Below are 27,404 nucleotides of genomic sequence, written 5' to 3'. Positions count from 1 at the left end.
CAGGACAGCTTCTACTCCTCCTGTTATCAGACTCTTAAACAGGCCTGTTGTATGATAAGATAGATTCTTGGCCTCACAATCTTACCTCGTTATCTTGCGCTGTACTGTTGACTTGTAGTACACTTTCTCTGTAGCTTTTGCACTTTACTCTGCGTTGTTGTTGGTGTTATGTTTTGTAACTTCAAAACATTAAACTAATTCCAACAAAGACACGGGAGACCAAAATGTGAGCCTACCTTCGAATTTACTTTAAGCGAGATGTGTACGTAATGTGATGATATATGCAATTCACGTATTGATACATATAACCTGTAATGAATTATTTAAATGAACAAGAATACAAGAATGCTTAATCAATATATACACACGAGGGGTGATTGATATGTTCGTGGCCTAAGGTCGAAGGAGATGAGTTATTAACTTCAAACTTTCTGCATAATCACTCAAAGAGTTGAACTGCATGTACATGTAACGAGAGCTGTATAACTCATCTCCTTCTACCTTAGGCCACGAACTTATCAATCATCCATTTGTGGACACTTTCTGGAAGTCCAAGATCCGTATGCTCCACGACCGCTGGACCAAGTGTGTAAATGTAGGAGGGGACTATGTTGAAAAATAAACGTGCTAGGTTTTCTAAAATTGACTTCTTCTATCTTAGGCCATGAACATATCAATCACCCCTCGTGTGTGTTTTAACCTTTTCTTTGGTCTCTACACCCCTTCCTTAGTGTTCAGCCTGAGTTTGTTCCACCTATCACCTGCCAGCTTCTCACTTCATCCCTCCCTCTCACCTGGTCTCACCTATCACCTGCCGGCTTCTCACTTCATCCCTCCCTCTCACCTGGTCTCACCTATCACCTGCCGGCTTCTCACTTCATCCCTCCCTCTCACCTGGTCTCACCTATCACCTGCCGGCTTCTCACTTCATCCCTCCCTCTCACCTGGCCTCCCCTATCAGCTGCCAGCTTGTACTCCTTTGTCTACCTTCCACCTTCTTCAAGTTCAACTTTGAGTTCATTGTCATTCAATCACATACATGTATACAGCTAAACAAAACATCGTTCCTCTGAGGCCAAGGTGCAAAACACAGTACATATAGCCACAGTACTTACAGTCAGACACTGGACATATAGCCAGACACAGTACATATAGTTATGATCCAACACACACAGTCACAATATAATATTAGCACAAGTCCCTGAGTGACGTGGCCTGAAGATTGACATGTTGACCAAACATGCACTTTGACCTCAGAAATGCAAGGTGCACATTTATGTAATTCAGTTTAATGCTATTGGCACTATTGTAGTAAAACAAGCAGTTGTATAAAAATGTGAAACCGCAGCAATAAAAGACGAAGAGTGGCCAGAGCAGGAGGGGTGTGTGTCTGTAAGTTGGGGAGTGGGGGGTGGTGGGGTGGTTGTTGGTGGTAGGGTATTCAGGTATTCAGACAGGTTATATATATGTGCTGGGTGGCAGGAGGATGTTAAGAAGCCCAACAGCCTGGGGCAGGAAGCTGTTACATAGCCTGACAGTCCCATTTCTTGTGCTATAGCATCTTCTGCCTGATGGCAAGAGGTCAAAGTGACTGTGGGAAGAAAGGGAGGGGTCTTTGATAATCCTGGAGGCACTGCATTTGCAGCACTTCTGATAGTGATAAATAGTTGATAATTCAGGCGGAGACCCTTCATCAGGACTGGAAAGGAAGGGGCAGAAGTCAGAATAACACCATCTGGTCTGGGAATTGCAGTGCATCAGATTGCAAGACCCTGGAACTGCTGACAACAGCACCGGTGTCTCTCCCACCCATTCAGGATATACAGTACTATGCAAAAGTCTTAGGCACATATTCCTGAGTTTCTCCTGGATTTCATGTGTGCAGTTCAAGAATCAGAATCTCTTGTGTTCATTCACATGTTCCCGGTAGGCTTAACGTACTTGTTCTCTGCTTGCGCCCGCTTCCAAAGCAGCACCCACAATCAATTGACATTGACATCCTGCAAGTTTTGAACATAATTATTTCAGCACATTCTTTGTAGTTATTTTTGACTTAGCTGACCATTTTTCTTTGCTGCTTGACCTTAACAAGAGTTGATACATGCCGCGTTTGCATTAACAGTTTATCAGACTGTTCCAATATTAGAGTCACACAGCACAGAAAGCAGTCCCTTCAGCCCGACTGGTCTATGCCAGCCAAGATTCCTGGCTAAACTGGTCCCATTTGCCCATGCTTCACCTCTATGATTGTAACTTATAGTAATTTGGTTTCTTACACCGTGCTGTTGCTGCAAAACAGCAAATTTCATGCCACTTGTCAGTGATAATAAACCTGATTCTGATTCTCATTAGCAGCATTTGAAAGGTAGTTGGACAGGTACATGGAAAGGTGTATTTATTTATTGAAGTTATTGAGAGATACAGCACGGTCCCAAGGAGTTTACCTCTTCTTTGTTCTCTACATCCCTTGCTCAGTGTTGAGATCGTTACACCTATCACCTCCCAGCTTCTCAATTCCACCCCCCCCCCCCTTACCAGGTCTCACCTATCACCTACAAATTTGTACTCCTTCCCATCCACCCTCTTCAAGCTCAAGTTCAACAGAGTGACACCCTCTCCCTACCTTGTCAGGAAAGACTTAATTGCACAAGAGTAAGAAATCTTCCGCAAAGATGAAATCTTTTGTCCTGAATACTGAGTTGGAGTTTATAACCAAGAAGAAAGGAGTGATGTGTGTTTAGTATTTCAGTAATATTTTAGTCTTATAAATATGTATGTTGTTTGATTGAGCATTCTTTCTCGTTTTGCATAATTCATTTTGGGTTTTATGTAAAAGTAAATGAATGGCAAATAACATTGGACCACCATGTCGTTAAGTGCATACTTCACTAAAATAAAAGAAAATGAATATACGTATTGTCCCGGGCTTCCATTTTTTTTCTTTCAAATAGCTTTATGTTTTCAAGTTACAAAAACTAACAGTTTGGTGCAGGAGCGGGGAGCTGGGTGCATAGTGAAGCGGTCACAGTTCTGGCGTTAATCCATAGGGGATAGAGGCAGAGACGCTAATGGAGAGGAGATGGTTGCTCACCTCTTTGTGGACTGTGGGTTTGTGAAGAGGGTGTGGCGGAAGATGGAAGACCCTGTGTCACAGTTCGACCCCAGCAGTGGATTCTCTTTTCCCAGGGTCGCCCACAGAGGCGGACATCAAGTGTTAGTAGGTCATTAGCTTGGTGAAAGACACACTTTGGTCTACCAGCACGGGGAGATGTCCATGGAGGAATACTGCCAACTGGAACCTTCTAGGTTGTGGGAATACATGCTGAGAGATGCACTGAAGCTCGGTGCAGTCACTACAAGGGCTCAGTGGGGAGGGACCATTGTGTTGAGCACTGGACAGGGAGGGGCCAGGTTGGGTGAGGAAGCCCCTCAATCATTGTAGTGCTGTACCCCTGCAGGGGTCCACATGAGTGGCAACAGTGCTATTGGTTTTAAGGAATGTAATAGAACACTACTAAACACATTGACTGTGAACATAGTGTTATGTGGAGGTTAGTTTACTTGTCCGTCGAAAGCCACTTCCATCGCGCCGGTCATCAATTGGCCCGTTTGAAGGATGCAGCAGCTCTTTCCCATTGGTTGCCTTGTTGCCATGGCACCAGTGTCCAGTTCAGGCCCGTCCCTCAGACAATTTACAATGGCCCAATCAACCTACCAACTGGTGGGTCTTTGGGGTGTGGGAGGAAACTGGAGCACCTGGAGGAAACCCACGCAGTCACGGGGAGTCCATACAAACTTCTTACACACAGCGGCAGGAAGAGAACCCAGGTCACTGGTACCGTAAAGCGCTGTGCTAACCACTACACTACCAAATGGTTGAAGAGGAGTAGTTATTTGTGAACCTGGGGGTTTGGAACTTCACATGTTTGAACCTGGGATGCTGAGGGGGAGGACTGATAGAAGTCCATAAAATGATGAGGCAGTCAAGTAGATAGTCACAATCTTTTTCCCAGGATGAAAATGTCACAGACACCAGAGGATCTGCGTTTAATGTAAGAGGCAGAATATCCAAAGAAGATATGCAAAAAAAAGGTTTCTTTTTATACAGAGTGGTGGGTGCTCGGAACAGGGTGACAGGGAGAGTGTTAGAGGTAGATTCCATGGTGGTGCATAAAAGGTTGTTAGACAGACTCATGAATACGGAGCAAATGGAGAGCTATGGATCATGTACAGAATGAGGAGATTAGTTTAATATGGAGTTGTTTTCAGCACAGATGTTGTCAGCCATTGGGCCTGTTCCAGTGTTGTACTGTTTTGTGTTCTGTGTTCCATGTTCTGTGTTCCGTGTTCTGTGATCTATATTCTGTGTTCTAAAAGATTACTGCAATGTATTCAAATGTATAACTCATGTGTGAACAACAACACACACAAAATGCTGGTAGAACACAGCAGGCCAGGCAGCATCTATAGGGAGAAGCGCTGTCGACGTTTCGGGCCGAGACCCTTCATGTGTGAAGTTGCTTTTGATTGTCCATTTCCATCATGTTGGCCTCCCGCTCCCCGGGTCATCGGCTGGTTTGGGTTAGATAGCCCGTGGAAACATTCACAGTTCCTAAAGCCTTGGTGTTGGTGTGGTGGACACCTTGCTGACTGTGAGGTTTCACCACTACTGTTGCTCAGACGACCTTCCCCTGTCTCATCTCTCCCCTCTGTCCCCCCCCCCAGGTGGCCGTGGTGTGGCAGTCGGGCCCATCGTCAGCCCCCATCACTCCGACATTTTCTGTGATAACGAGAATGGACCCAACTTCCTGTTCAAGAACAATGGAGACGGCACCTTCACAGACATTGCAGCAGAGGCCGGTGAGTGGGGACCAAAGAGGTCGTGTTTCTGTTAAGGTTCATGGGGTCCAAGCAATGCTCCAGCAACTCATAGATTATAGAAATCTACAGCACATTACAGGCCTTTCGGCCCACAATGTTGTGCAGGCCATGTAACCTACTCTAGAGACTGCCTAGAATGTACCTAGTGCAAAGCCCTCTACTTTTCTAAGCTCCATGTACCTATCTAAGAGGCTTTTAAAAGACCCTATTGTATCCTTTCCACCGTGCATTCCACGCACCCACCGCTCTCTGTGTGGAAAAATTACCCCTGACATTCCCTTGGTACCTATTTCCAAGCAGCTTAAAATTATGCCCCCTCATGTGGCCCATTTCAGCCCTGGGAAAAAGCCTCTGACCATCCACACGATCAATGCCTCTCATCATCTTATACACCTCTATCAGGACACATCTCATCCTCCGTCACTCCAAGGAGAAAAGGCCAAGTTCACTCAACCTATTCTCATAAGGCATGCTCTCCAATCCAGGCAACATCCTTGTAAATCTCCTTGTAAATATTATTTCTATTTTTTGCACGACTTTTAATCTATTCAATATACTGAAATTGATTTACTTATTTATTGGTTATTTTTATTATTTTTTCTTCTTATATGACCACGCTTCCTCTGACAGAGAGAGCTGTGGCATCAAATCCCTTGTGCACGTGGGGCAGCACGGTAGGAGATTAGTTGCTTTACAGTGCCAGTGATGTTTGGGGTTTGATTTCCGCCACTGTCTGTAAGGAGTTTTTACGTTCTCCCCGTGACCTCCAGGTGCGCTGGTTGCCTCCCACTTCGCAAAGATGTACGGGTTGGGGTTAGTAAGTTGTTGGCATGATATGTTAGTGCCAGAAGCATGGCGACACTTGCGGGCGGCCCCCCCCCCGTTGAATCTTCAGTCTGCTGGTCGTTGATGCAAACGAAGCATTTTCGATATTTCACTGTAACACGTGACGCAAAGCTAACCTTTCAGCCTTTCTCACTGGAAGCAGGCTTGCTCAGTGCAGTCACCCTTGCTGTCTGTGGAATTTTCCTGCGCCAACCTGGCTACTCAATTTCGTACGTTAAACTGCAGCGTACACATCCAGTTGGTCGCAAGGACCTTTGGAACGCCCTGGAATCAGAAAGAATGGTTTGTCTCGGGAAAGACCAGTGTGTAGCCAATGAAGTGCAGTCGTGGGTAGTCCAAGAAATGCTGGCGAATGAGGAACTTTGTTTGTTTCAATCTGATGCTTGTGAATCACAGTGACATGCTGTGGGCAGCTTACAGAACTTCTAAATATACTTCTTTTGAACTACTCGCTCTGAAATCTGTAACCTGCAACTTCACTTTAAGTAATGTATTTTCAAACTGTCTGAAAGAAATAGTGATTTCTTAATCTTCTGAAGGACTCGACGGACTAGCTGTCAGGCAGATGAAGGTACATCACCACAACCGAAAGAGAGGGAGGACAGGAAGCCAAACTAAAACAAAAGGGCATGAAACTTCCTTTACCCAACAACTTGTTAGCAAGTGTACAGTTGCTGGAGAACAAGAATGAGGACCCAAGGGCAAGATTTCTGATTTGGAGGGAAATGAGGAATTGCTGTGTCCTCTGTTTCACAAAGACTTGGCTCACTCTTGTTCTACTGACATATCTCTAATGATCTAACATTGAATGTTCTACTTACCAAGAGAGTTCTCCGTGATCCTGACTGCAGTTTACATACCACCAAAGGCTGGTGCTAAGCAGGTACTTGATGTATTGAATATTGCCATCAGCAATCAAGAAACAGTCTAACCCAACACTTTGCAAATCTTTGTCGGGAACTTCAATAAGGCTTGTTTTAAAAAATCTCTGTCCAGTTATCATCAATATATGACCTGCAGCACCAGGGGTCCCAAACCCTCAACCACTGCTATACTACCATACAGAATACCTACAAACTATGGACTCATTTCAAGTGCTCTTTATCTCTTGTTTTTGATATTTATTATTATTAATTTTTAAAAAATATTTTCTCAGTTTGTTGTCTTTTCCTCTGGGAGAGTGGGCTGGGAGGAAGGCTTCGTTTTGGAGTGTAGTGTGAATGTGGCAGATATCAGTTTTAAACATGGAAGCTGAGGGAATATTTGCTCCTTAACTAACATGATGTTAGCTGAGAGGTAAACTTTGCACACATACCATGGAGGAGGCAGAAAAAGAACAACATTTCAGAATTAGAATCAGAATCAGGGTTATTATCACTGGCATGTGACGTGAAATTTGTTAACGTGGCAGCAGTAGTTCAATGCAATAGATAATCAGGCAGAGAGAGAAAATAAATAAATAAATAAACAAACAAACAAGTAAATCAATTACATGTATTGAATAGATTTTTTAAAATGTGCAAAAACAGAAATACTGTATATTAAATAAAGTGAGGTAGTGTCCAAAGCTTCAATGTCCATTTAGGAATCGGATGGCAGAGGGGAAGAAGCTGTTCCTGAATCGCTGAGTGTGTGCCTTCAGGCTTCTGTATCTTCTATCTGATGGTAACATTTAAGACCACCAAGACAGTTACGTGAAGGAGCAGGGATATGGAATTGGTGCAAGTGAGTAGAATTGGTATAGATAGGTCTGATAGTCAGCACAGACACAGTGGCCTGTTTCTATGACAACATTTAAAAGGTACTTGGACAGGTACAGGGATAGGAAAGGTTTAGAGAGATATGGGTGAAACACGGGCAAACAGGACAAGCTTGGATGAATATCGTGGTTGGTATGGACCAGTTGGGTTGAAGGGCCTGTTTCTGAGCTCTATAAGTCTATGACTCTCTTGTGTCAAGAGTCCGAACTATGGGCTATCTCATGAGGAGATCCTGATACTGACCTCAGTTTAGTTTGCAAAACTGGATTGAATGTGAGAATTACTTATTTATTTAGAGATATAGTACAGTAACTTTTCTTCCGACCTAATCTGACAAAACCATGCTGCCTAATTAATCCACTAACCCTTCTGTCTTTGGAATGTGGGAGGAAACCGGAGCACCAAGAGGAAACCCATGCAGTCATGGGGAGAACATACAAACTCCTACCAGACAGTGGTGGAATTGAACACCGATTGGTGATCGTTAGTGTTATGAACCCCGTAACTGGGTGTCTTACCAGCAAAGATAGAAGTGTCCGTTGGAGTCTGGTGATACTATTTTCAACAGTATTTATTAGTAAAAATACACAAAAATAATATCAATGCAAATATACAGATAATATACGTCATCAATAACCATATAACCATATAACCATATAACAATCACAGCACGGAAACAGGCCATTCCGGCCCTCCTAGTCCGTGCCGAACTCTTAATCTCACCTAGTCCCACCTACCCGCACTCAGCCCATAACCCTCCACTCCTTTCCTATCCATATACCTATCCAATTTTACCTTAAATGACACAACTGAACTGGCCTCTACTACTTCTACAGGAAGCTCATTCCACACAGCTATCACTCTCTGAGTAAAGAAATACCCCCTCGTGTTTCCCTTAAACTTTTGCCCCCTAACTCTCAAATCATGTCCTCTCGTTTGAATCTCCCCTACTCTCAATGGAAACAGCCTATTCACGTCAACTCTATCTATCCCTCTCAACATTTTAAATACCTCGATCAAATCCCCCCTCAACCTTCTACGCTCCAATGAATAGAGACCTAACTTGTTCAACCTTTCTCTGTAACTTAAGTGCTGAAACCCAGGTAACATCCTAGTAAATCGTCTCTGCACTCTCTCTAATTTATTGATATCTTTCCTATAATTCGGTGACCAGAACTGTACACAATATTCCAAATTTGGCCTTACCAATGCCTTGTACAATTTTAACATTACATCCCAACTTCTGTACTCAATGCTCTGATTTATAAAGGCCAGCGTTCCAAAAGCCTTCTTCACCACCCTATCTACATGAGACTCCACCTTCAGGGAACTATGCACTGCTATTCCTAGATCTCTCTGTTCCACTGCATTCCTCAATGCCCTACCATTTACCCTGTATGTTCTATTTGGATTATTCCTGCCAAAATGTAGAACCTCACACTTCTCAGCATTAAACTCCATCTGCCAACGTTCAGCCCATTCTTCTAACCGGCATAAATCTCCCTGCAAGCTTTGAAAACCCACCTCATTATCCACAACACCTCCTACCTTAGTATCATCAGCATACTTACTAATCCAATTTACCACCCCATCATCCAGATCATTTATGTATATTACAAACAACATTGGGCCCAAAACAGATCCCTGAGGCACCCCGCTAGTCACCGGCCTCCATCCCGATAAACAATTATCCACCACTACTCTCTGGCATCTCCCATCTAGCCACTGTTGAATCCATTTTATTACTCCAGCATTAATACCTAACGACTGAACCTTCTTAACTAACCTTCCATGTGGAACTTTGTCAAAGGCCTTGCTGAAGTCCATATAGACTACATCCACTGCCTTACCCTCGTCAACATTCCTCGTAACTACTTCAAAAAATTCAATAAGGTTTGTCAAACATGACCTTCCACGCACAAATCCATGCTGGCTACTCCTAATCAGATCCTGTCTATCCAGATAATTATAAATACTATCTCTAAGAATACTTTCCATTAATTTACCCACCACTGATGTCAAACTGACAGGTCTATAATTGCCAGGCTTACTTCTAGAACCCTTTTTAAACAATGGAACCACATGAGCAATACGCCAATCCTCCGGCACAATCCCTGTTTCTAATGACATCTGAAAGATCTCCGTCAGAGCTCCTGCTATCTCTACACAAACTTCCCTCAAGGTCCTGGGGAATATCCGGTCAGGACCCGGAGATTTATCCACTTTTAAATTTCTTAAAAGCGCCAGTACTTCCACCTCTTTAATTGTCATAGGTTCCATAACTTCCTTACTTGTTTCCCACACCTTACACCATTCAATATCCTTCTCCTTAGTGAATACCGAAGAGAAGAAATCGTTCAAAATCTCTCCCATCTCCCTCGGCTCCACACATAGCTGACCACCCTGATTCTCTAAGGGACCAATTTTATCCCTCACTATCCTCTTGCTTTTAATATAACTGTAGAAGCCTTTCGGATTTACTTCCACCTTATTTGGCAAACCAAACTCGTAACTTCTTTTAGCTTTTCTAATCTCTTTCTTAAGTTTCCTTTTACATTCTTTATATTCCTCGAGCAATTCCTTTACTCCATGCTGCCTATATCTATTGTAGACAACCCTCTTTTTTCGAACCAAGTTTCTAATATCCCTTGAAAACCATGGCGCTTTCAAACCTTTAACCTTTCCTTTCAACCGAACAGGAACATAAAGATTCTGTACCCTCATAATTTCACCCTTAAATGACCTCCATTTCTCTATTACATCCTTCCCATAAAACAACTTGACCCATTCCACTCTCTCTAAATCCCTGCGCATCTCCTCAAAGTTAGCCTTTCTCCAATCAAAAATCTCAACTCTAGGTCCAGTCCTGTCCTTCTCCATAATTATATTGAAGCTAATGCTATTGTGATCACTGGACCCGAAGTGCTCCCCAACACATACATCTGTCAGCTGACCTATCGCATTCCCTAACAGGAGATCCAACACTGCCCCATCTCTAGTCGGTACTTCTATGTATTGTTGCAAAAAGCTATCCTGCACACATTTCACAAACTCTAAACCATCCAGCCCTTTTACAGAATGAGCTTCCCAATCTATGTGTGGAAAATTAAAATCTCCCACAATCACCACCTTGTGTTTACTACAAATATCTGCTATCTCCTTACACATTTGCTCTTCCAACTCACGCTCCCCATTAGGTGGCCTATAATACACTCCTATCAGTGTTACTACACCTTTCCCATTCCTCAATTCCACCCAAATAGCCTCCCTAGAGGAGCTCTGTAATCTATCCTTCCAAAGCACCGCCATAAGATTTTCTCGGACAAGCAATGCAACACCTCCTCCTCTGGCCCCTCCTACTCTATCACACCTGAAGCAACTAAATCCAGGAATATTTAGTTGCCAATCACACCCTTCCTGCAACCATGTTTCACTAATAGCTACAACATCATAATTCCAGGTATCAATCCACACTTTAAGCTCATCCACCTTTCTTACAATGCTCCTAGCATTAAAATAGATACATTTAAGATACTCTCCACCTCCTCCTCTCTTTTCATCCCTAGCAATGCATTCAAATTTATTATCCTTTTCTTTCTTCTCCCCTACAACTTCGGGTAAACCTACTAAACCTAAAAGTGCGGGTATAATAATAATCAATAAGAAACAAGCTCTATCGTTGTCTAGGGGATAATGAATTGCCAGATGGAAATATAAAGTTCAGTTCAGTTCATGCAGGTTGCGGTAGTGGTCGGTCGATGTGTTGCAATTGTTGGAGAGAGAGAGAGAGAGACGAGAGAACATGTGAACAGTAACAGTTATTATCTTGCCAACCTTCCTTTACGATTTTGATCCGTCGATGCGTTGTTGTTGTGGTCATTCACATATGACCCCTCCGTCCTTTAGCTAGATCGTTCTTCCATGGTGGACTCGTCACCCAGGCAAGGGTGGACACACACACAAGCCCCCACCGGTCTCGCTACAAAACACTGTGAGTTACAATTTACCAACCCTTCGTTCGGTCTCCGATCTCCCACCCTGTCTCGTGGGGGTTCTGATGCTCACTAGCATTTCTCCTGGTGCGTCTGAGGGGTGTTACCCCAGACCCCACTTTTATCCCCACTCACGGGGTCTCAGGTGTCAATCAGGTTGGGATGATGTAATCCATCAAACCAGCCCACTCTGGTTGCCCCCTGAGGGGTTTCAATGAATAGAACAGTACCAAGTACACAATCCTTCTCCAAAAGACAATAGCAGTAAATCAATGGCTTCCGTCCCTCTTTTGTTAGTAGGAGACATTCCACCTTAGCTGTTCCTCTCTCTCATTAACTTTCATGAGCTGTTATCAATAACAACTGCCCTTGCAGATTTCCTTTTGTCTCTCTTACTTCCTTGTTAACAGCATCGAAATAGTAGCAATTTGCGATTCTCCAAAAGGAAGGGGGCATGGGCGATTCTGCACCCTTCTGCCCATCAGAGTTGTTCATCCTTCGTAACACCCCCATCCTTCTAAGAATTTTCACCAAAGGGGAAAATTAACTAATACAGAATCTTACAGAATTACAGAATCTAACACAATACAAAAGAGTTTTTAACTACAGAGTAATACAGATATACATTTAACTTAGCATCTAAACAGTTAGCGATTACATTGTCACTTCCTTTAATATCTTAATATCTTGTACCTTAATAAATTCCTGTAGCATCAGACTCCAATTTAATAACCACCTATTTTTATTCCTGTTCTTCAGCAAAACAAAACTAAAGAGTTGTGATCTTAAGTATATATTACAAAATGTGAACCAATACATGTGTGATTATTCTGTAGTACATTACAAAAGTTTATGCAAATACTAATCTTTATTTTACTTTTAAACTTAACGGTCAATCTTCCATGGTGTTGTCTTTATTACTTACATGCTTTGTCGAAATCCCTCAAAACCAGATCCTGTTATTTAAAGTGGCATTTTGTCAACCTTTGCCTCTTTTCCACTTAACTCTCACGTGGTTAGCTTGCTCACCAGTGTGGAATAGGCTTTCACACACTCCTTTCATAGGAGTTATCTTATCAACAGTGTTTTCCAAACTTAGCCCATTTTCTGAACTTCCACACAATTCTTTATTTTTAAGCAAGTCATTAGTTTTATCTTCAGGACCATTCTATTAGTTTTCAGTTTAACATCTGCAAGTTATTTACCTTTAAATTCCAAAACAAACTGTAATTGATTCACAGGTACCTTGTTAACAAGCCATTGTTCCTTCAGCCTGGTTACTGCTTCTGAAACCAATCCAGACTTTAAATTTTCTTTATTCAATTTAGGAACTACACTTTTCCCTTCTCCTTCAATAATAAGTCACATCACCAGCTCCCATCTCCTCACTAACTTTTAACACACCTTCTAACACAAACAACTGAGAATTCTCACTTCCCACTGGTACCAAGGTTAACCCTTTCTTCACTGAACCAAGTCCATCTGACCCAAAAGGACTGCATTCCTTTTCAACCAAATCAGATACCTCAGACTTTTCCTGAGTTTCATTACTAGGTTCAGTACCATGTGCATCCACATCTTGAACACACTCAAATGGGACATCTACCTCTTCTAGGCTTTCCATACCAGTCCCTTTTTCAAATTCTAAGTTCCCCTGATCTTCCCAGTTACTCTCTGGGCAACTCCCATCCGGAGTAAACTCAACCCTGCGGGTTAAAACAACTTCATCTGCTAACCCAGCAGACTCCTTCAAGGTAACGGCATCCTTTTCATCTAGGACTGCCCTTATATCATTATCGGGAACACATTTCAATTTTTCAACTTCTTCAAACAGTTCCGTCAAGCCAGACAGATCATTCATGTCCAACCCTGGACCTTCTAACTGCCTTATCTGTTTCTCATCTTTACTCCGTGCCTCTATACATTCCCTCCTGGCTAAGGGTAGGTCTACCTCCTCTCCTTTACTCTCTTTCACCTCCCTATTCTCCGTTTTACCATCCCCTAACCCCTCTTGGTACAGGGTTGGTAAAAACGTCTCAGCCAAATCAACACAGGACTCATTTAAACTGGTCTCTTTCTCAGCTGCCTTTCTCGACATGCTGCGAGTGATCGCGCATGCGGGATAGATCTTGGAATCTAGGGGCGGGTCCTCAGCACTCACAGGCTTGCTCGTCAGCTTCACGGCTGAACACACCTCACCCCCTGCTAAATCATTACCAAGAAGGACGTCCACGCCGTCTCTCGGTAATTCTGACCGTACCCCTATTTCAACTGGTCCCGATACCAGGTCACAATTTATAATGATCCCATGCAAAGGCACAGCTTCTGTCCCTTTTCCTATACCTCTTAAAACTACCTCTCCAGTCTCAGGACCAAAATCTAGTACCTTACTGAGAATCAATGACTGCTCAGCTCCAGTATCTCTCCAGATCCGCACTGGAACTGGGGTTTCTCCCTTTTTCACAGACACAGTCCCTTCTGAAATAAATTTCTGACGCCCCTCTCGTATTTTATCTACCTGGGGCTTTCTCGTCGATTTACTGATCGACACAATACACCCTGTAGGGACTGCTGCTTTCCCTTTTCCTGTCTCCTTCCTCGGAGCAAAGCACTTAGATGCAATATGACCCACCTTTCCACAATTAAAACAGGTCAAGCCAGGACCCCTCCTGCCATCTTGCCTTTCTTCCTCCTTACTTTTACCACTAGCTCCCGGCCTATTTTCTACCTCAGCCGGCGGGCTTTCCCTACTGTCCCTATGATCTTTCTGGTAACTCTTATTCGAGGAAAACTTTTTCTTGTGGGTTAGGGCATATTCATCTGCGAACCTGGCAAATTCTGATATAGACTTATTCGGCTTCTCGTTCAAATACGTCTGGATATCATCCAAAACACAACCTTTAAATTCCTCAATCAGAATTAACTCTCTGAAACGATGGAAATCCTCCTCCACCTTTTCTGCAGCACACCAGCGATCCAAGAGCACACCCTTTTCATAGGCAAACTCTGCATACGTCTGATTCTACAGTTTCTTTAAATCTCTGAACTTTTGTCTATATGCTTCAGGGATTAACTCGTAGGTCCGAAGGATGGCCCGCTTTATTTCCTCATAATCCGCAGACGTGTCCATGGATAATGCCGCATATGCCCGTTGAGCCTTCCCTTTTAACACACTTTGTAACATCGCCACCCACTGATCTCTGGGCCACTTCTGACTCACTGCCACCTTTTCAAAATGCAAGAAATAACTATCAACATCTGTCTCCTCGAATGGAGGTACTAACCTAAACTCCCTACTAACATTAAACTTCTCCTCTCGGTCTGCCCCTTGGACCATTCCCTGCTGCTTTAACTTCTCCATTTCCAGCTCATGCTGCCTCTGTTTCTCCTTTTCCTCCCTGTCAGCCTGTTTTAACCTAAGTTCATGCTCCCTCTGTTTTTCAGCTCTTTCCTTCTCCCTTTTCACCTCGAACTCCTTTAGCTGGAGCTCATACTCCCTTTTCTTCTGTTCCGCATCCAGCCTCAATTTTTCCAACTCTAACTGAACCGCCCCACTAGCTGGTACCTTTTCAGGGATATGTTCCAATACCTCAGCCGAAAACATATCCTTCTCAATATAATACTGAGCTATGGCCCTCCGCATCTCCCACTTTTTCATTGACGACCTCACCTCTGTGAGATTTAATCCTTTCGCAATATTTACCAAGTCCGTCTTTGTGGCATCCTCTAGTGCCTTCAAAGTCGGGTTTTGTGTAAATTAATCTACGTCCATCTTTGCTGGTTTCCTGTCTGGTTACCCGCGCAACCAGATCCAAGTCTGGACTTATTGCCCGATTCACTGGCTCTCCAATTTGGTATCAAATCTCGAGACAAGGCCCCAATTTGTTACGAACCCCGTAACTGGGTGTCTTACCAGCAAAGATAGAAGTGTCCGTTGGAGTCTGGTGATACTATTTTCAACGGTATTTATTAGTAAAAATACACAAAAATAATATCAATGCAAATATACAGATAATATACGTCATCAATACTAAACCTAAAAGTGCGGGTATAATAATAATCAATAAGAAACAAGCTCTATCGTTGTCTAGGGGATAATGAATTGTCAGATGGAAATATAAAGTTCAGTTCAGTTCATGCAAGCTGCAGTAGTGGTCGGTCGATGTGTTGCAATTGTTGGAGAGAGAGATAGAGAGAGAAAAAAAACATGTGAACAGTAACAGTTATTATCTTGCCAACCTTCCTTTATGATTTTGATCCGTCGATGCGTTGTTGTTGTGGCCATTCACGTATGACCCCTCCGTCCTTTAGCTAGACCGTTCTTCCGTGGTGGACTCGTCACCCAGGCAAGGGTGGACACACACACAAGCCCCCACCGGTCTCGCTACAAAACACTGTGAGTTACAATTTACCGACCCTTTGTTCGGTCTCCGATCTCCCACCCTGTCTCGTGGGGGTTCTGATGCTCACTAGCATTTCTCCTGGTGCGTCTGAGGGGTGTTACCCCAGACCCCACTTTTATCCCCACTCACGGGGTCTCAGGTGTCAATCAGGTTGGGATGATGTAACCCATCAAACCAGCCCACTCTGGTTGCCCCCTGAGGGGTTTCAATGAATAGAACAGTACCAAGTAAACAATCCTTCTCCAAAAGACAATAGCAGTAAATCAATGGCTTCCATCCCTCTTTTGTTAGTAGGAGACATTCCACCTTAGCTGTGCCTCTCTCTCATTAACTTTCATGAGCTGTTATCAATAACAACTGCCCTTGCAGATTTCCTTTTGTCTCTCTTACTTCCTTGTTAACAGCATCGAAATAGTAGCGATTTGCGATTCTCCAAAAGGGAGGGGGCATGGGCGACTCTGCACCCTTCTGCCCATCAGAGTTGTTCATCCTTCGTAACACTAGGCTATAATACTGATACACTAACCACTACATTACTGTTCCCCTAGGAAAGGTTTGTTAGGATATGGGTCAAATGGGACTAGCCTGGATGGAATCTTAGTCAGTGTGGACCAGTTTGGCCAGAGAGCCTGGTTCAGTGCTGATTAACACTGTGACTCGAGAGGGTCAAGGGGTCTTCTGTGTCAGAGTCCAGATCACCTGCTTTCTTACCAGGAGATCCTGAGACAGATCTCAATTTTGTTTGCAAAACTTGTCATTAACAGGGGGATTGAGTTCAAGAGTACAGAGGTCATGTTGCAACTCTACAAATCTCTGGTGAGACCACACTTAGAGTGTTGTGTTCAATTCTGGTCACCTCATTATAGGAAGCTATGGAGAGGGTGCAGAGGAGATTTACCAGGATGTTGCCTAGATTGGAGAACAAGTCATATGAAGCAAGGTTAGCAGAGCTGGGACTTTTCTCTTTGGAGCGTAGAAGAATGAGAGGGGACTTGATAGAGGTCTACAAGATTATGAGAGGCATAGATAGGGTGGATAGTCAGTACCTGTTTCCCAGGGCACCAATAGCAAACACCAGAGGGCATATGTCCAAAATTAAGGGAGGGAAGTTTAGGGGAGACATCAGGGGTAAGTTTTTTTACACAGAGGGTTGTGAGTGCCTGGAATGACTTGCCAGGGATGGTGGTGGAGGCTAAAACATTAGGGGTATTTAAGAGCCTCTTGGACAAGCACATGGGATGAAAGAAAAATGGAGGGTTATGGGGTAGCGTGGATTTAGAACTTTTTTTAAAGGATTATATGGGTCGGCACAACATGGAGGGCTGAAGGGCCTGTACTGTGCTGTAGTGTTCTATGGTTTAAATATGAGATGGAAGTGCAGGCTGTTTTAATTGTAAAGTGACTGACACCCGGCGATTACTTGTCTGTGCATGGCCACATCTGAGAGTGATTCATTACCCAATGTTTCCTCAGCCCAAGTTTCAAGTGCACACAGTGTGATTAGCGTCCCTTCCCCACCAGACGGACATGAGATCTGAACCTCTGCAATGCCTTTCGTCATGTCCAGCAGCCAGAGGCCGCCCCTCACATCTGTCTGCCATCACTTGTACAGATATTAATTGGAAGAATGTTCTCAGGCACCTCGTTAATGTTGAAATCTCATTGCCGACCAACCTCCGTCATTTTGTGTCCCCCAGGGACACTGTGTGTGTGTGTGTGTGTCTGTCATTTCAGATACTTGGGATGAGGAAACATGCCCTGTGGGCCAGAAATAGGACAGCATCACACACACTCCCAATGTCATGGGGGTGGGGGGAATGTGGTGGCTGGGGTGGGGGAGCAGGGGAATGTAACTGTAGATACAGTATGGGCATCAGAAGCTGTCATCCTTCTGCAGTTGTGTCGACATCTGGCATGAATCTGATCTCAGGGGATGTTCTTGCCCAGCTGACAATGTCAGGAGGGTGTTGATATGCAGAGAGTATTATTTATAATGCTGAACTCAAGTGTGGTGAGTGGGAATTGAATTTGCTACTGTCAGCGTTGGATCTGGTGATATAAATTTCAAAGTAAATTTATAATCAAACTACATATAATTCACTATATACAACCCTGAGATTCATTTTCTTATGGGCGTTCACAGTAAGTACAAGAAACACAATAGAGTCAGGACGGACATCCAACCAATGACCAAAGAACACCAAACTCTGCAAATACAAAAATGAAAAATAATATTATTAATAATTATAAATAATCAATAGATACCGAGAACGTCAGATAAAGAGTTCTTGAAAGTGAGTCCATAGGTTGTGGGGACAGTTCAGTGATGGGGTTTGAGTGAAGTTGAGTGAAGCGCCTGATGGTTGAGGGGTGGTAACTGTTCCTGGTGGTGAGGGTTCTTGATGATGGATGCTTTTTTTCCTACGACAGTGCTCCATGTAGATGTGCTCAGCAGTGGGGAGGGCTTTACCCAAGATGGACTGGGCTGTATCCATTACGTTTTGTAGGCTTTTCAGTTCAAGGGCACTGGTGTTTCCAAACCAGGCTTTAATGCAACTAGTCGATATACTCTCCAGCACACATCGAATGAAGGTTGTCAAAGTTACAGATGACATGCCAATACTTCATGAACTTCTAAGAAGGAAGAGGCACTGCTGTTCTTTGTTCTTAATAGCGCTGGGGCCAGGACAGATCCTCTGAAATGATAACGCTGAGGAATTTAAAGTTCTGATCCCCGATGAGAACTGGCTCATGGACCTCCAGTTTCGTCCTCCTGAAGTCAATAATCAGCTCCTTGGTCATGCTGACATTGAGTGAGAGGTTGTTGTTGTGGCACCACTCAGCAGATTTTCAATCTCCCTCCTGTGTTTTGGCCAACGACAGTGGTGTCATCAGCAAGTTTACATATGGCATTGGAGCTGTGCTTAGCCTCAGTAGAGTAGAGTATAAAGCGAGTAGAGCAGGGGGCTAAGCATAGGTGCCTTGTGATGCACCTGTGCAAATGGAATGATGGATATTGTGGGGGAGTCTAAGACCAGAGAGCACAGCCTCAGAATAAGGACATCCCATTAGAGCAGAGATGATGAGGAATTTCTTTACCCATAGGCTGGTGAATCTTTGAAATTCATTGCCATAGACAGCTGTGGATGCCGTTCAATTTTTAAAAGATGTAATTTAATTTAGAGGTGCAGCTACAGTAAAAAGGAGCTTCTGGCCCAACTAGATCATGCCTCTCAATTGTACAAGAGATCTGAACCTCTGCAATGCCTTTGGTCATGTCCAGCAGCCATCAATTAACTGACTACTAGTGTCATCACTTAACTGACTAATCCACGTTTTTGGAAAATGGGTGGATGCTGGTGCACCGGGAGGAGATCTATCCAAGCATGGGGAAAATGTACAACTGTCTTTGGGACAACGATGAAAATTCATGCTTTAATAGCATTAAGCTAACCACTATGCTATGGTTCCATCCAAAAAAACAGGTGTTGATAGGTTGATTAATCATATCCAAATGGTTACAGGGGGAAGGCAGGAAAATGGTCTAATTGATCCTGAGGTTCTTCATGGTTACAGCCATTTTATTAAGTGGCACAAGAACAAGGAAAAAAGACCAAGTTGTGCTCGTCTCATACTTGGTCCAGAGTTAACAACGTTCCAGTGCTAACAATTAAGCTAATAAATAGCCAGGAACAAGTACAGAAAAACTCAGAAGCTTCTAGAACATATAGAATCAGCTATACTATAACCACTAGAAAATTCATTGACAATAGCATGCATACAGATTATTATATAATTATAAACATTGGAAAATTAAACTGCAGAGAAAATGCCATTTCTAAACCCCTATCCAACTTCAGGTTCAGTTGACATTTGGTGGGGATGGAGTCAGCAGTTACCTCTCATTCATATCCTCATCTCCAAAGCAGAATATGTGAAGCGGGAGGAGGAAGATCGCCCCAGTCAACATACAAACTGGCAACATTGTCAGTCCTGATGAAGAGTTTCAGCCGGAAATGTCGACTGTTTATTCCCCTCCATAGATGCTGCTGCCCTTTGGAATTCCTCCAGCATTTTCTGTGTGTTGCTCAGGATATCCGGCATCTGCAGGATCTCTTGTGACTAGGAATTCTTCGATCCATTTTTGCCAGTCATAGGGACCGAAGGACCCGTTACAATTGGGCAGGAGTAAAATCGAAAAACTGCAGATGCTGAAAATCATAAATCAAAACAGAAAATGGTGGAAATGGTCAGCGGGTCACGCAGTTTCTGTGGAGGGAAACAGGGCAGATCAAGGGCCCTAACCCAAAATGTTGACTCAGGTCAACCCCAGCCACTCAGGTCCTCCAGCTGTTTGTTCTTCAGCACCTTACCTGGAAACAGAAGTGTAGCTAGTGACTGAGTTTGGCTTTGCGCACACAACTTTTGTGTAACTATCCTCCACTCACTGTTACTTCATGGAGAAATTAGCCTGCTTTAATCGGGAAAAGTTGCTACGGTATTGTCTTCTCACTCTTCTGTTTTCTGATTCTAACACTATGACCTCAATTAAGTGAAAGCTCCGAAAGGGTAGACTCATGGTTTCAGGGAATTCTTGTGGTGGAATCAACCGGAGAAAGTCAAAAGTTGAGTCAGAATCAGAATCACTGAAATTAGTTGCCTTGCAACAGCAGTACAGTGCAATTCATAAAAGTTACTAAGTTACAATATTAAATGTATAAAAAGGTATAAATAGTACAAAAAGAGAGCAAAGTAGTGAGGTAGTGTTCATTAACAGTTCAGTAAACGGATACCGGAGGGAAAGAAGCTGTTCTAAAAACGTTGAGTGTGTATCTTCAGGCTCCAGCATCTCCTCCCTGATGGTAGTAATGAGAAGTGGGCATGTCCTGGGTGGTGAAGGTCATTAATGATGGATGCTATCTTCTTGAGGCACCATCGTTTGAAGATGTCTTTGATGGTGGAGAGGCAAACGCCCACGATAGAACCAGTACAATGAAAAACTTACTTGCAAAAGCATCACAGTTGCATAGCATCAGATAAGGAGCATTTGTAGAAAAACATAAATGTGAATTATATCCTACAAAAAACAAGTCAAATTTAGTGTAAAGTGTTGCTGAACTGTAATGCCCAGCAGTGTCTACTTTCTGTGAAGTCTGAGGAAAGTCCATTTTCCACCCCCCATCCTCATCACATTCTACAGGGGTTGTATTGAGAGCATCCTGAGCAGCTGCATCACTGCCTGGTTCGGAAATTGCACCACCTCGGATCGCAAAATTCTGCAGCGGATAGTGAGGTCAGCTGAGAAGATCATCAGGGTCTCTCTTCCCGCCATTACGGACATTTACACTACACGCTGCATCCGCAAAGCAAACAGCATTATGAAGGACCCCACGCACCCCTCATACAAACTCTTCTCCCTCCTGCTATCTGGGAAAAGGCACCGAAGCATTCGGGCTCTCACGACCAGACTATGTAACAGTTTCTTCCCCCAAGCCATCAGACTCCTCAATACCCAGAGCCTGGACTGACACCTTACTGTCCTATTGGCCTGTTTATTATTTATTGTAATGCCTGCACTGTTTTGTGCACTTTATGCAGTCCTGGGTAGGTCTGTAGTCTAGTGTAGTTTTTTTTTTCTGTGTTGTTTTTTTTTAACATAGTTCAGTCTAGTTTTTGTACTGAGTCATGTAACACCATGGTCCTGAAAAACGTTGTCTCGTTTTTACTGTGTACTGTAGCAGCAGTTATGGTTGAAACGACAATAAAAAGTGACTTGACTTGATTGGGATTGTGCCGGGTGGTTCAAGAACTGGATGGTTGAAGTGAAGTAGCTGTTCTTGAACCTGGTGATGTGAGATTTCAGGCTTCTCTACCTCCTGCCCAGTGGTAGCCATGGGAAGATGGCACGGCCCAGATAGTGGGGATCTTTTATGATGGTTTCTACCTTCCCGAGTCAACACCTCCTGTAGGAGCAAATCATGTAGGCACGAACTGTGAACATTATCAGTCAGGGACAAAGGTACAACTGAGCTGGAATTCTACAACACTGAAAATGGGGGGAGGACTCTCCTTTAGTGCTTTAATCACGGGACTTCGTGCCAATACCTTGGTATATTTGCTTTTAAAACATCTGATCTAATACAGCGAGCAATCAGCTACCCACCTCCCTCGTCAACCATCTTCAGCTCTACGTCACCTCCACCTAGCTTCTGCCTCTATTTCTACTCTCCCTTCCTCCTTCTGCCTATCACCCAGCCCTCCTCACCGAGATCCACCAATGCCTGCCAGCGCTTGATCCAACCCTTCCCTTTGCCCCTTTACACCACCGTCTCTCCCCTACCTTTCCATTCAAGTGAAGGGTCACAACCCGAATCTCAACTGCTCATTTTCCTCGACAGATGATGCCTGACCTGCTGAGTCCATCCAGCATCTGGGGTGTTGCTGCAGATTCCAGGCTCTTGTGCCTCCCTTTCTTTTGTGTTAACAGAATTGGATTTCTTACCAGCAACCCTCCTGTGGATTGCGAACTTCACAGAAAAAAGAAGAAAGCAGTACAGTTTCCCCTTGGTTCCTGGGAGACACAAGAGACAGCATACGCTGGAATCTGGAGCAACACACAATCTCATCACCCTCTCCTCCGACCACATCAGTCCCTCTCTCAACCTCAGTACCCCTCTTCCTCATTATCCCCTCTCTCACACTCATCAACCCTCTCCCTCACCACCCCCTTCCTCACCCTCTTCCTTTTACTCTCCCTCATTCTCATCACCTTCTCTCACCCTCATCACTTTCATCATCCTCTCCCTCAGCCTCATTATCCTCACCCTCATCAAACTCCCCTTATGCTCATTAACCCCTCCCTCAAACTCATCCTCTCTGTCACCCTCCCCACCCACTCTCTCCCTCATCACCTCCTCTCACCCGAATCACATTCTCTCTCCCATCATTCTGATAACCCTCTCTGACCCTCATCAACCCGTCCCTCCCCCTCCTTCACTCCCTCACCCTCATCCTCTCCCGAGCTGCTTCACCCCGTCCACTCACATTCCCCTTCCTCTACCCTCATTCCCCGTTTCAACTATCACCCCCTTCCCCATCCTCGTCGCCCCCTCCTTTGACCATTCCCAGCAGGACAGGGAGAAGCAGGCACGATGCAGAGGACTCCGACACGTTGGAAAACACCATGCAGATAGGACCCCCACCCCCACCTCCACCTCTTCCTCCTCCTCCTCCTCCTCCTCCTCCTCCTGTACTGACTATTGACCACCCGGTGCTAATCATCTCTCAGGCGCCGCAACCTTTGACGGACAGGTTTATGTACCAATCAGCCACGGGAGATTTCACACAGCTGCCGAATGAACTTCCTGCCCTGCTCTTTAATCACATTTCAACACTTCGTTAATTGCCATCTGTTGCTGCCTCATCTCTGAAACCTCTGGGAACATATCCTTTCATTCTGGTCAAGAAGTCTTTAATTCCACCCCCCCCTTTCTCCTGCTGTGAAAAACAGCTCGGCACGTAATTAGAATGATGAAGGAAGGGAGATTAATAAATTCTCTACACGCAGCGTTTAAGGAGGATTCCTGGACTAGGAGACAAACCTCATGGCAGGAGCTCACTACAGTTCTCTGTATGTTAACTCGATCCATAGTGTTGTTTGCAGATCATTAATTTCTGGGACTTACAGCCAACAAGTGACACTCTTGTATTGAACTGAGACGGTGACCTTAAGCAGCTGCGGACATTATGGGGGTGGAGTTCACGCAGTGAGTGGTGGGAGCCTGGACTGTATTGTCAGGGAATTGGAATTGGTTTATTATTGTCATGTGCCAAGATACAGTGAAAAGCTTGTCTTGTTCATACAGATCAAATCATTACTCGGTGCATCAAAGTTGTACAAGGTAAGAGCATAACATTATGCAGACAATGATTCACCTGGTTGTATTCCTGGGTATTCATGTATGCATGAATATCAATTGAACTTGAACTAGAACAAAAGTGTTAGTTACAGAGCAGGTGCAGTGCAGGTAAATAATGACCAACAAGTCCATAATGAGGTAGATTATGAGGTCTAGGGTCCATGTTTGTTGTACTAGGGGACTGTACAATAGTCTGATGCACACGAGACATGTTAAATTGGTACACACAAGAGAGACTATGGGTGCTGGAAACCTGGAGCAACCATACACAAAATGCTCGAGGAACTCGGTGAGTCAGTCAGGCAGCATCCAGATGAGGGAAATGAACAGTTGACATTTTGAGCCTGGACCTTTCATCAGGGAAGCGATTTAGTTTGGTGATGGGCTCCAGTGTTGACATTAGCATGTCCCCATTCCCCAGGGGAGTGTTCCTGAGGAGGCATTTCATCATGCTGGGATGATGGGAATCAGTAAATCCCACTCCATAACGGCTGTGACTGTGACAACTGAGACACTGGTGGCTCCAGAAGTCTATTCCCCTTCAGAGCCATTAAATCAGTACTCTCTCTGGGCCAATACCCTGACGTCCAAGTCCATCCTCATCTCTGACTATCTGAAGTGTGTAGGCTACAGGGCCCAAATACTCTATAGTCCATCATGGAAATCAAGGATAACTCTTCCATGAAAGAGGGAAAGTCTCCTCAGTATAAGCTATAGACAGAAGTAGATAAGAGATAAGTAGATAAGTAGATAGAAGGTTATAAAATTATGAGAGTGTAGATAGGGTCGACAGTCAGAGTCTTTCTCCCAGAGTGAAAATGTCAAAAACAGTAACATAGTGGCTAGTGTATCATGCGGGTGCGTGGCCTAGTGGGTAAGGCATCGATCGAGTGATCTGAGGGTCACTGGTTCAAGCCTCAGCTGAGGGAGTGTGTTGTGTCCTTGAGCAAGGCACTTAACCACACATTGCTCTGCGACGACACCGGTGCCAAGCAACATGGTCCAAGTGCCCTTCCCTTGGACAACATCGGTGGCGTGGAGAGGGGAAGGCCTGCAGCTTGGGCAACTGCCGGTCTCCCATACAACCCTGCCCAGGCCTGTGACCTGGAAACTCCAGGCGCCGATCCATGGTCTCTCGAGACTAACGGACGCCTATTATTATCCACTGTAAGTTTGGGGTTCAATTCACCACTGTCTGCAAGGAGTTTATATGCTCTCCCGGTGACCACGTGGATTTCCTCTGGTTCCTCCCGCATCCCGCAGATCAGAGTCAGTAAATAGCGGACACGCTGTGTTGGCACTGGAAGCATGTCAACACTTGCAGGCTGCCCCCAGCACATCTTGGTCTGTGTTGGTCGTTGATGCAAACAGCACATTTCACTGCGTGTTTTGATGAACATGTGATAAATAGAGCTAATCCTTAAGAGAAGCTTTACAATAGGACGTGCGTTGATGGTGAGAGGGGGAAAGTTTAAAGGGGAGATGTGGGACAGGTTCTTACACAGAATGGCGGACGCTGGAGTGACGGTGGAAGCTGAAACAGCAGTGATGTTTAAGAAGTTGTTAGATGAATGCATAAACATTAGAGTCAAAGTCAAGTTTATTGTTTTGTGCACAAATACACGTGTGCGTGGGTGCAATGAAAAAAACTTGTAGCGACGTCACAGGCACGTCTCACCAGAAGAGCAGTGTTCGCAAGGAAATAGTACGTCATACACAATTTTTACAAAGAAGAACACAAGGAAATGTCCATTGTATCGCAAAGTGGTCATAGCGTTGGCAAGCTGTAGTGATTAGGGTTTTGCCTGCTTGTTCGAGCACCAACTAGCTGAAGGAAGTAGCTGTTCCTGAACGTGGTGGTGTGGGACGTCGGGCTTCTGTGCCTCCTGCCTGATGGTAGCTGTGAGAAGATGCCGTGGACTGGTCGGTGGGGATCGTTAATGATGGATATTGCCTTCCTGAGGCAGTGCTTCCCGTAAGCACTACCGATGGTGGGGAGTGATGGGCCCAAGATGTACTGGGCTGAGTCAATTACTTTTTGCAGCTTCTTGCATTCCTGTGTGTTTGAATATGCAGGGAAACAGAGGGTTATGCATCAGGTGCAGACAGAAAGCGTTTAGTTTAATTCGGCATCACATTTGGTGCAGATATTTTGTGCCTTGGGGCCTGTTCCCATACTGTACAGCTCTGTACTCTCTGTCCCCAGTGCAGTCTCCTCACCGCCTCATTAAATTGCTCCTTTCTCAACGTCTGACGCCATCAGTCCTCTCGGACAATAATACAGAGGAGTTCCAACATAACTAGCAGGAAGGAAAACGGACCACTCTCCAATCCTTCAGGCATCACCGCTCCCCCCAGGGCAGTAACTGTGACCAGAAATGAATTGCAGCCGAGAATCCAACCTCATTGTTCCAATATTTATACACAGATTAATACCTCCCCATGAGAAAGTTGCAGATCAGAATCCAACCAAGATGTAAAGAAGGCTTAAATATAAAATAAATGATCCCTGGGAGTGAGTTGCAGGCTGGAATCTAATTATGTGTTAGGGTATTTTTATGTAGAATAACAGATCCCCAGGAGTGAGTTACAAACTGGAATCTTTTCAATGGTTTGAGTGTGTTTAAATATAGAATAACAGTTACTTGTGAGTGAGCTACTGGCAGGGATCTAATTGAGAGGATTTGGGGTTTGTATACAATAACAAATCCTTATTAGTGTGCTACAAACTGAGATCTAATCCAGGGATTTGGAGGCATTATGTAGATTCATGGGAGTTCATTACAGACTGGAGTCTAATTGAGAGGCTTAAATGGGTTATATGTAGAGTAACAGATCCGCAAGATTCCGTGCATGAGTTCTGGGTCTCTCTGTATGGTTCGGGTGTCCCGATCTGGTGGTTGGAGGGGGGAGAGGTGAGGGGGTAAGAAGGGGTTTGTGATGCAATTGTTGTGTCTGTCTTGTGTGTTAGCTCCCTGGGCATGTCATGTTGGCACCCTTGTGGGCTTCCCCAGCACACCCTTGGGACCATGTTGGTTGTTAACACAAATGATCTGTTTCACTGTATGTTTTGATGTTCATGTCCCTAATAAATCTAATCTTGAATCTTAAATAGTTTCTCCTCTGAAGTGGAATTCAAGCGATCGCAGTGACAGAGCTGTGAACAAAGAGCCCGGGGCTAGTTTGGAAGCCTCTGTAGTGGCTTTGCTTTCTCTGTCTTGCTGTCTTAAAGCTATGTTTGCTACTTGTAATTCTTCTTTAATATATTCTGCTTTGTTCCGGTTACCCACTGTGCAAGCATGAAATATGTAGTAAGTCTTCATGGGGGGAGGTGGAGGGGGAAGCCTGTTAATACTCAGATACATTGCGGTTTGTTAAGCTACTGTGGTGAACTACATATACCTGTCTGGACACGCCCCCTGCTGACTGCTCCTGTGGCCCCTCCCACAGACCCCCTGCTGACTGCTCCTGTGGCTCCTCCCACAGACCCCCTGCTGACTGCTCCTGTGGCTCCTCCCACAGACCCCCTGCTGACTGCTCCTGTGGCTCCTCCCACTGACCCCTGCTGACTGCTCCTGTGGCTCCTCCCACAGACCCCTGCTG

General features: G+C 44.5%; 1 protein-coding gene across 1 annotated transcript in view; it reads left to right on the top strand.

Moving 5' to 3' along the window:
- The window catches only part of crtac1b (cartilage acidic protein 1b), a 292,080-nt gene that overhangs the window by 147,865 nt on the left and 116,811 nt on the right, over positions 1-27,404 (top strand). The window contains 1 exon segment of the mRNA XM_073027043.1: positions 4,726-4,860. Within this exon segment, the coding sequence (XP_072883144.1) occupies positions 4,726-4,860 (135 nt within the window).

The sequence above is a fragment of the Hemitrygon akajei genome, chromosome 23 (genome assembly GCF_048418815.1).
Source record: "Hemitrygon akajei chromosome 23, sHemAka1.3, whole genome shotgun sequence".
Lineage (NCBI taxonomy): Eukaryota > Metazoa > Chordata > Chondrichthyes > Myliobatiformes > Dasyatidae > Hemitrygon > Hemitrygon akajei.
The sequence above is the reverse complement of the archived record's forward strand: the minus strand, read 5'-3'. Positions and strand labels throughout refer to the sequence as shown.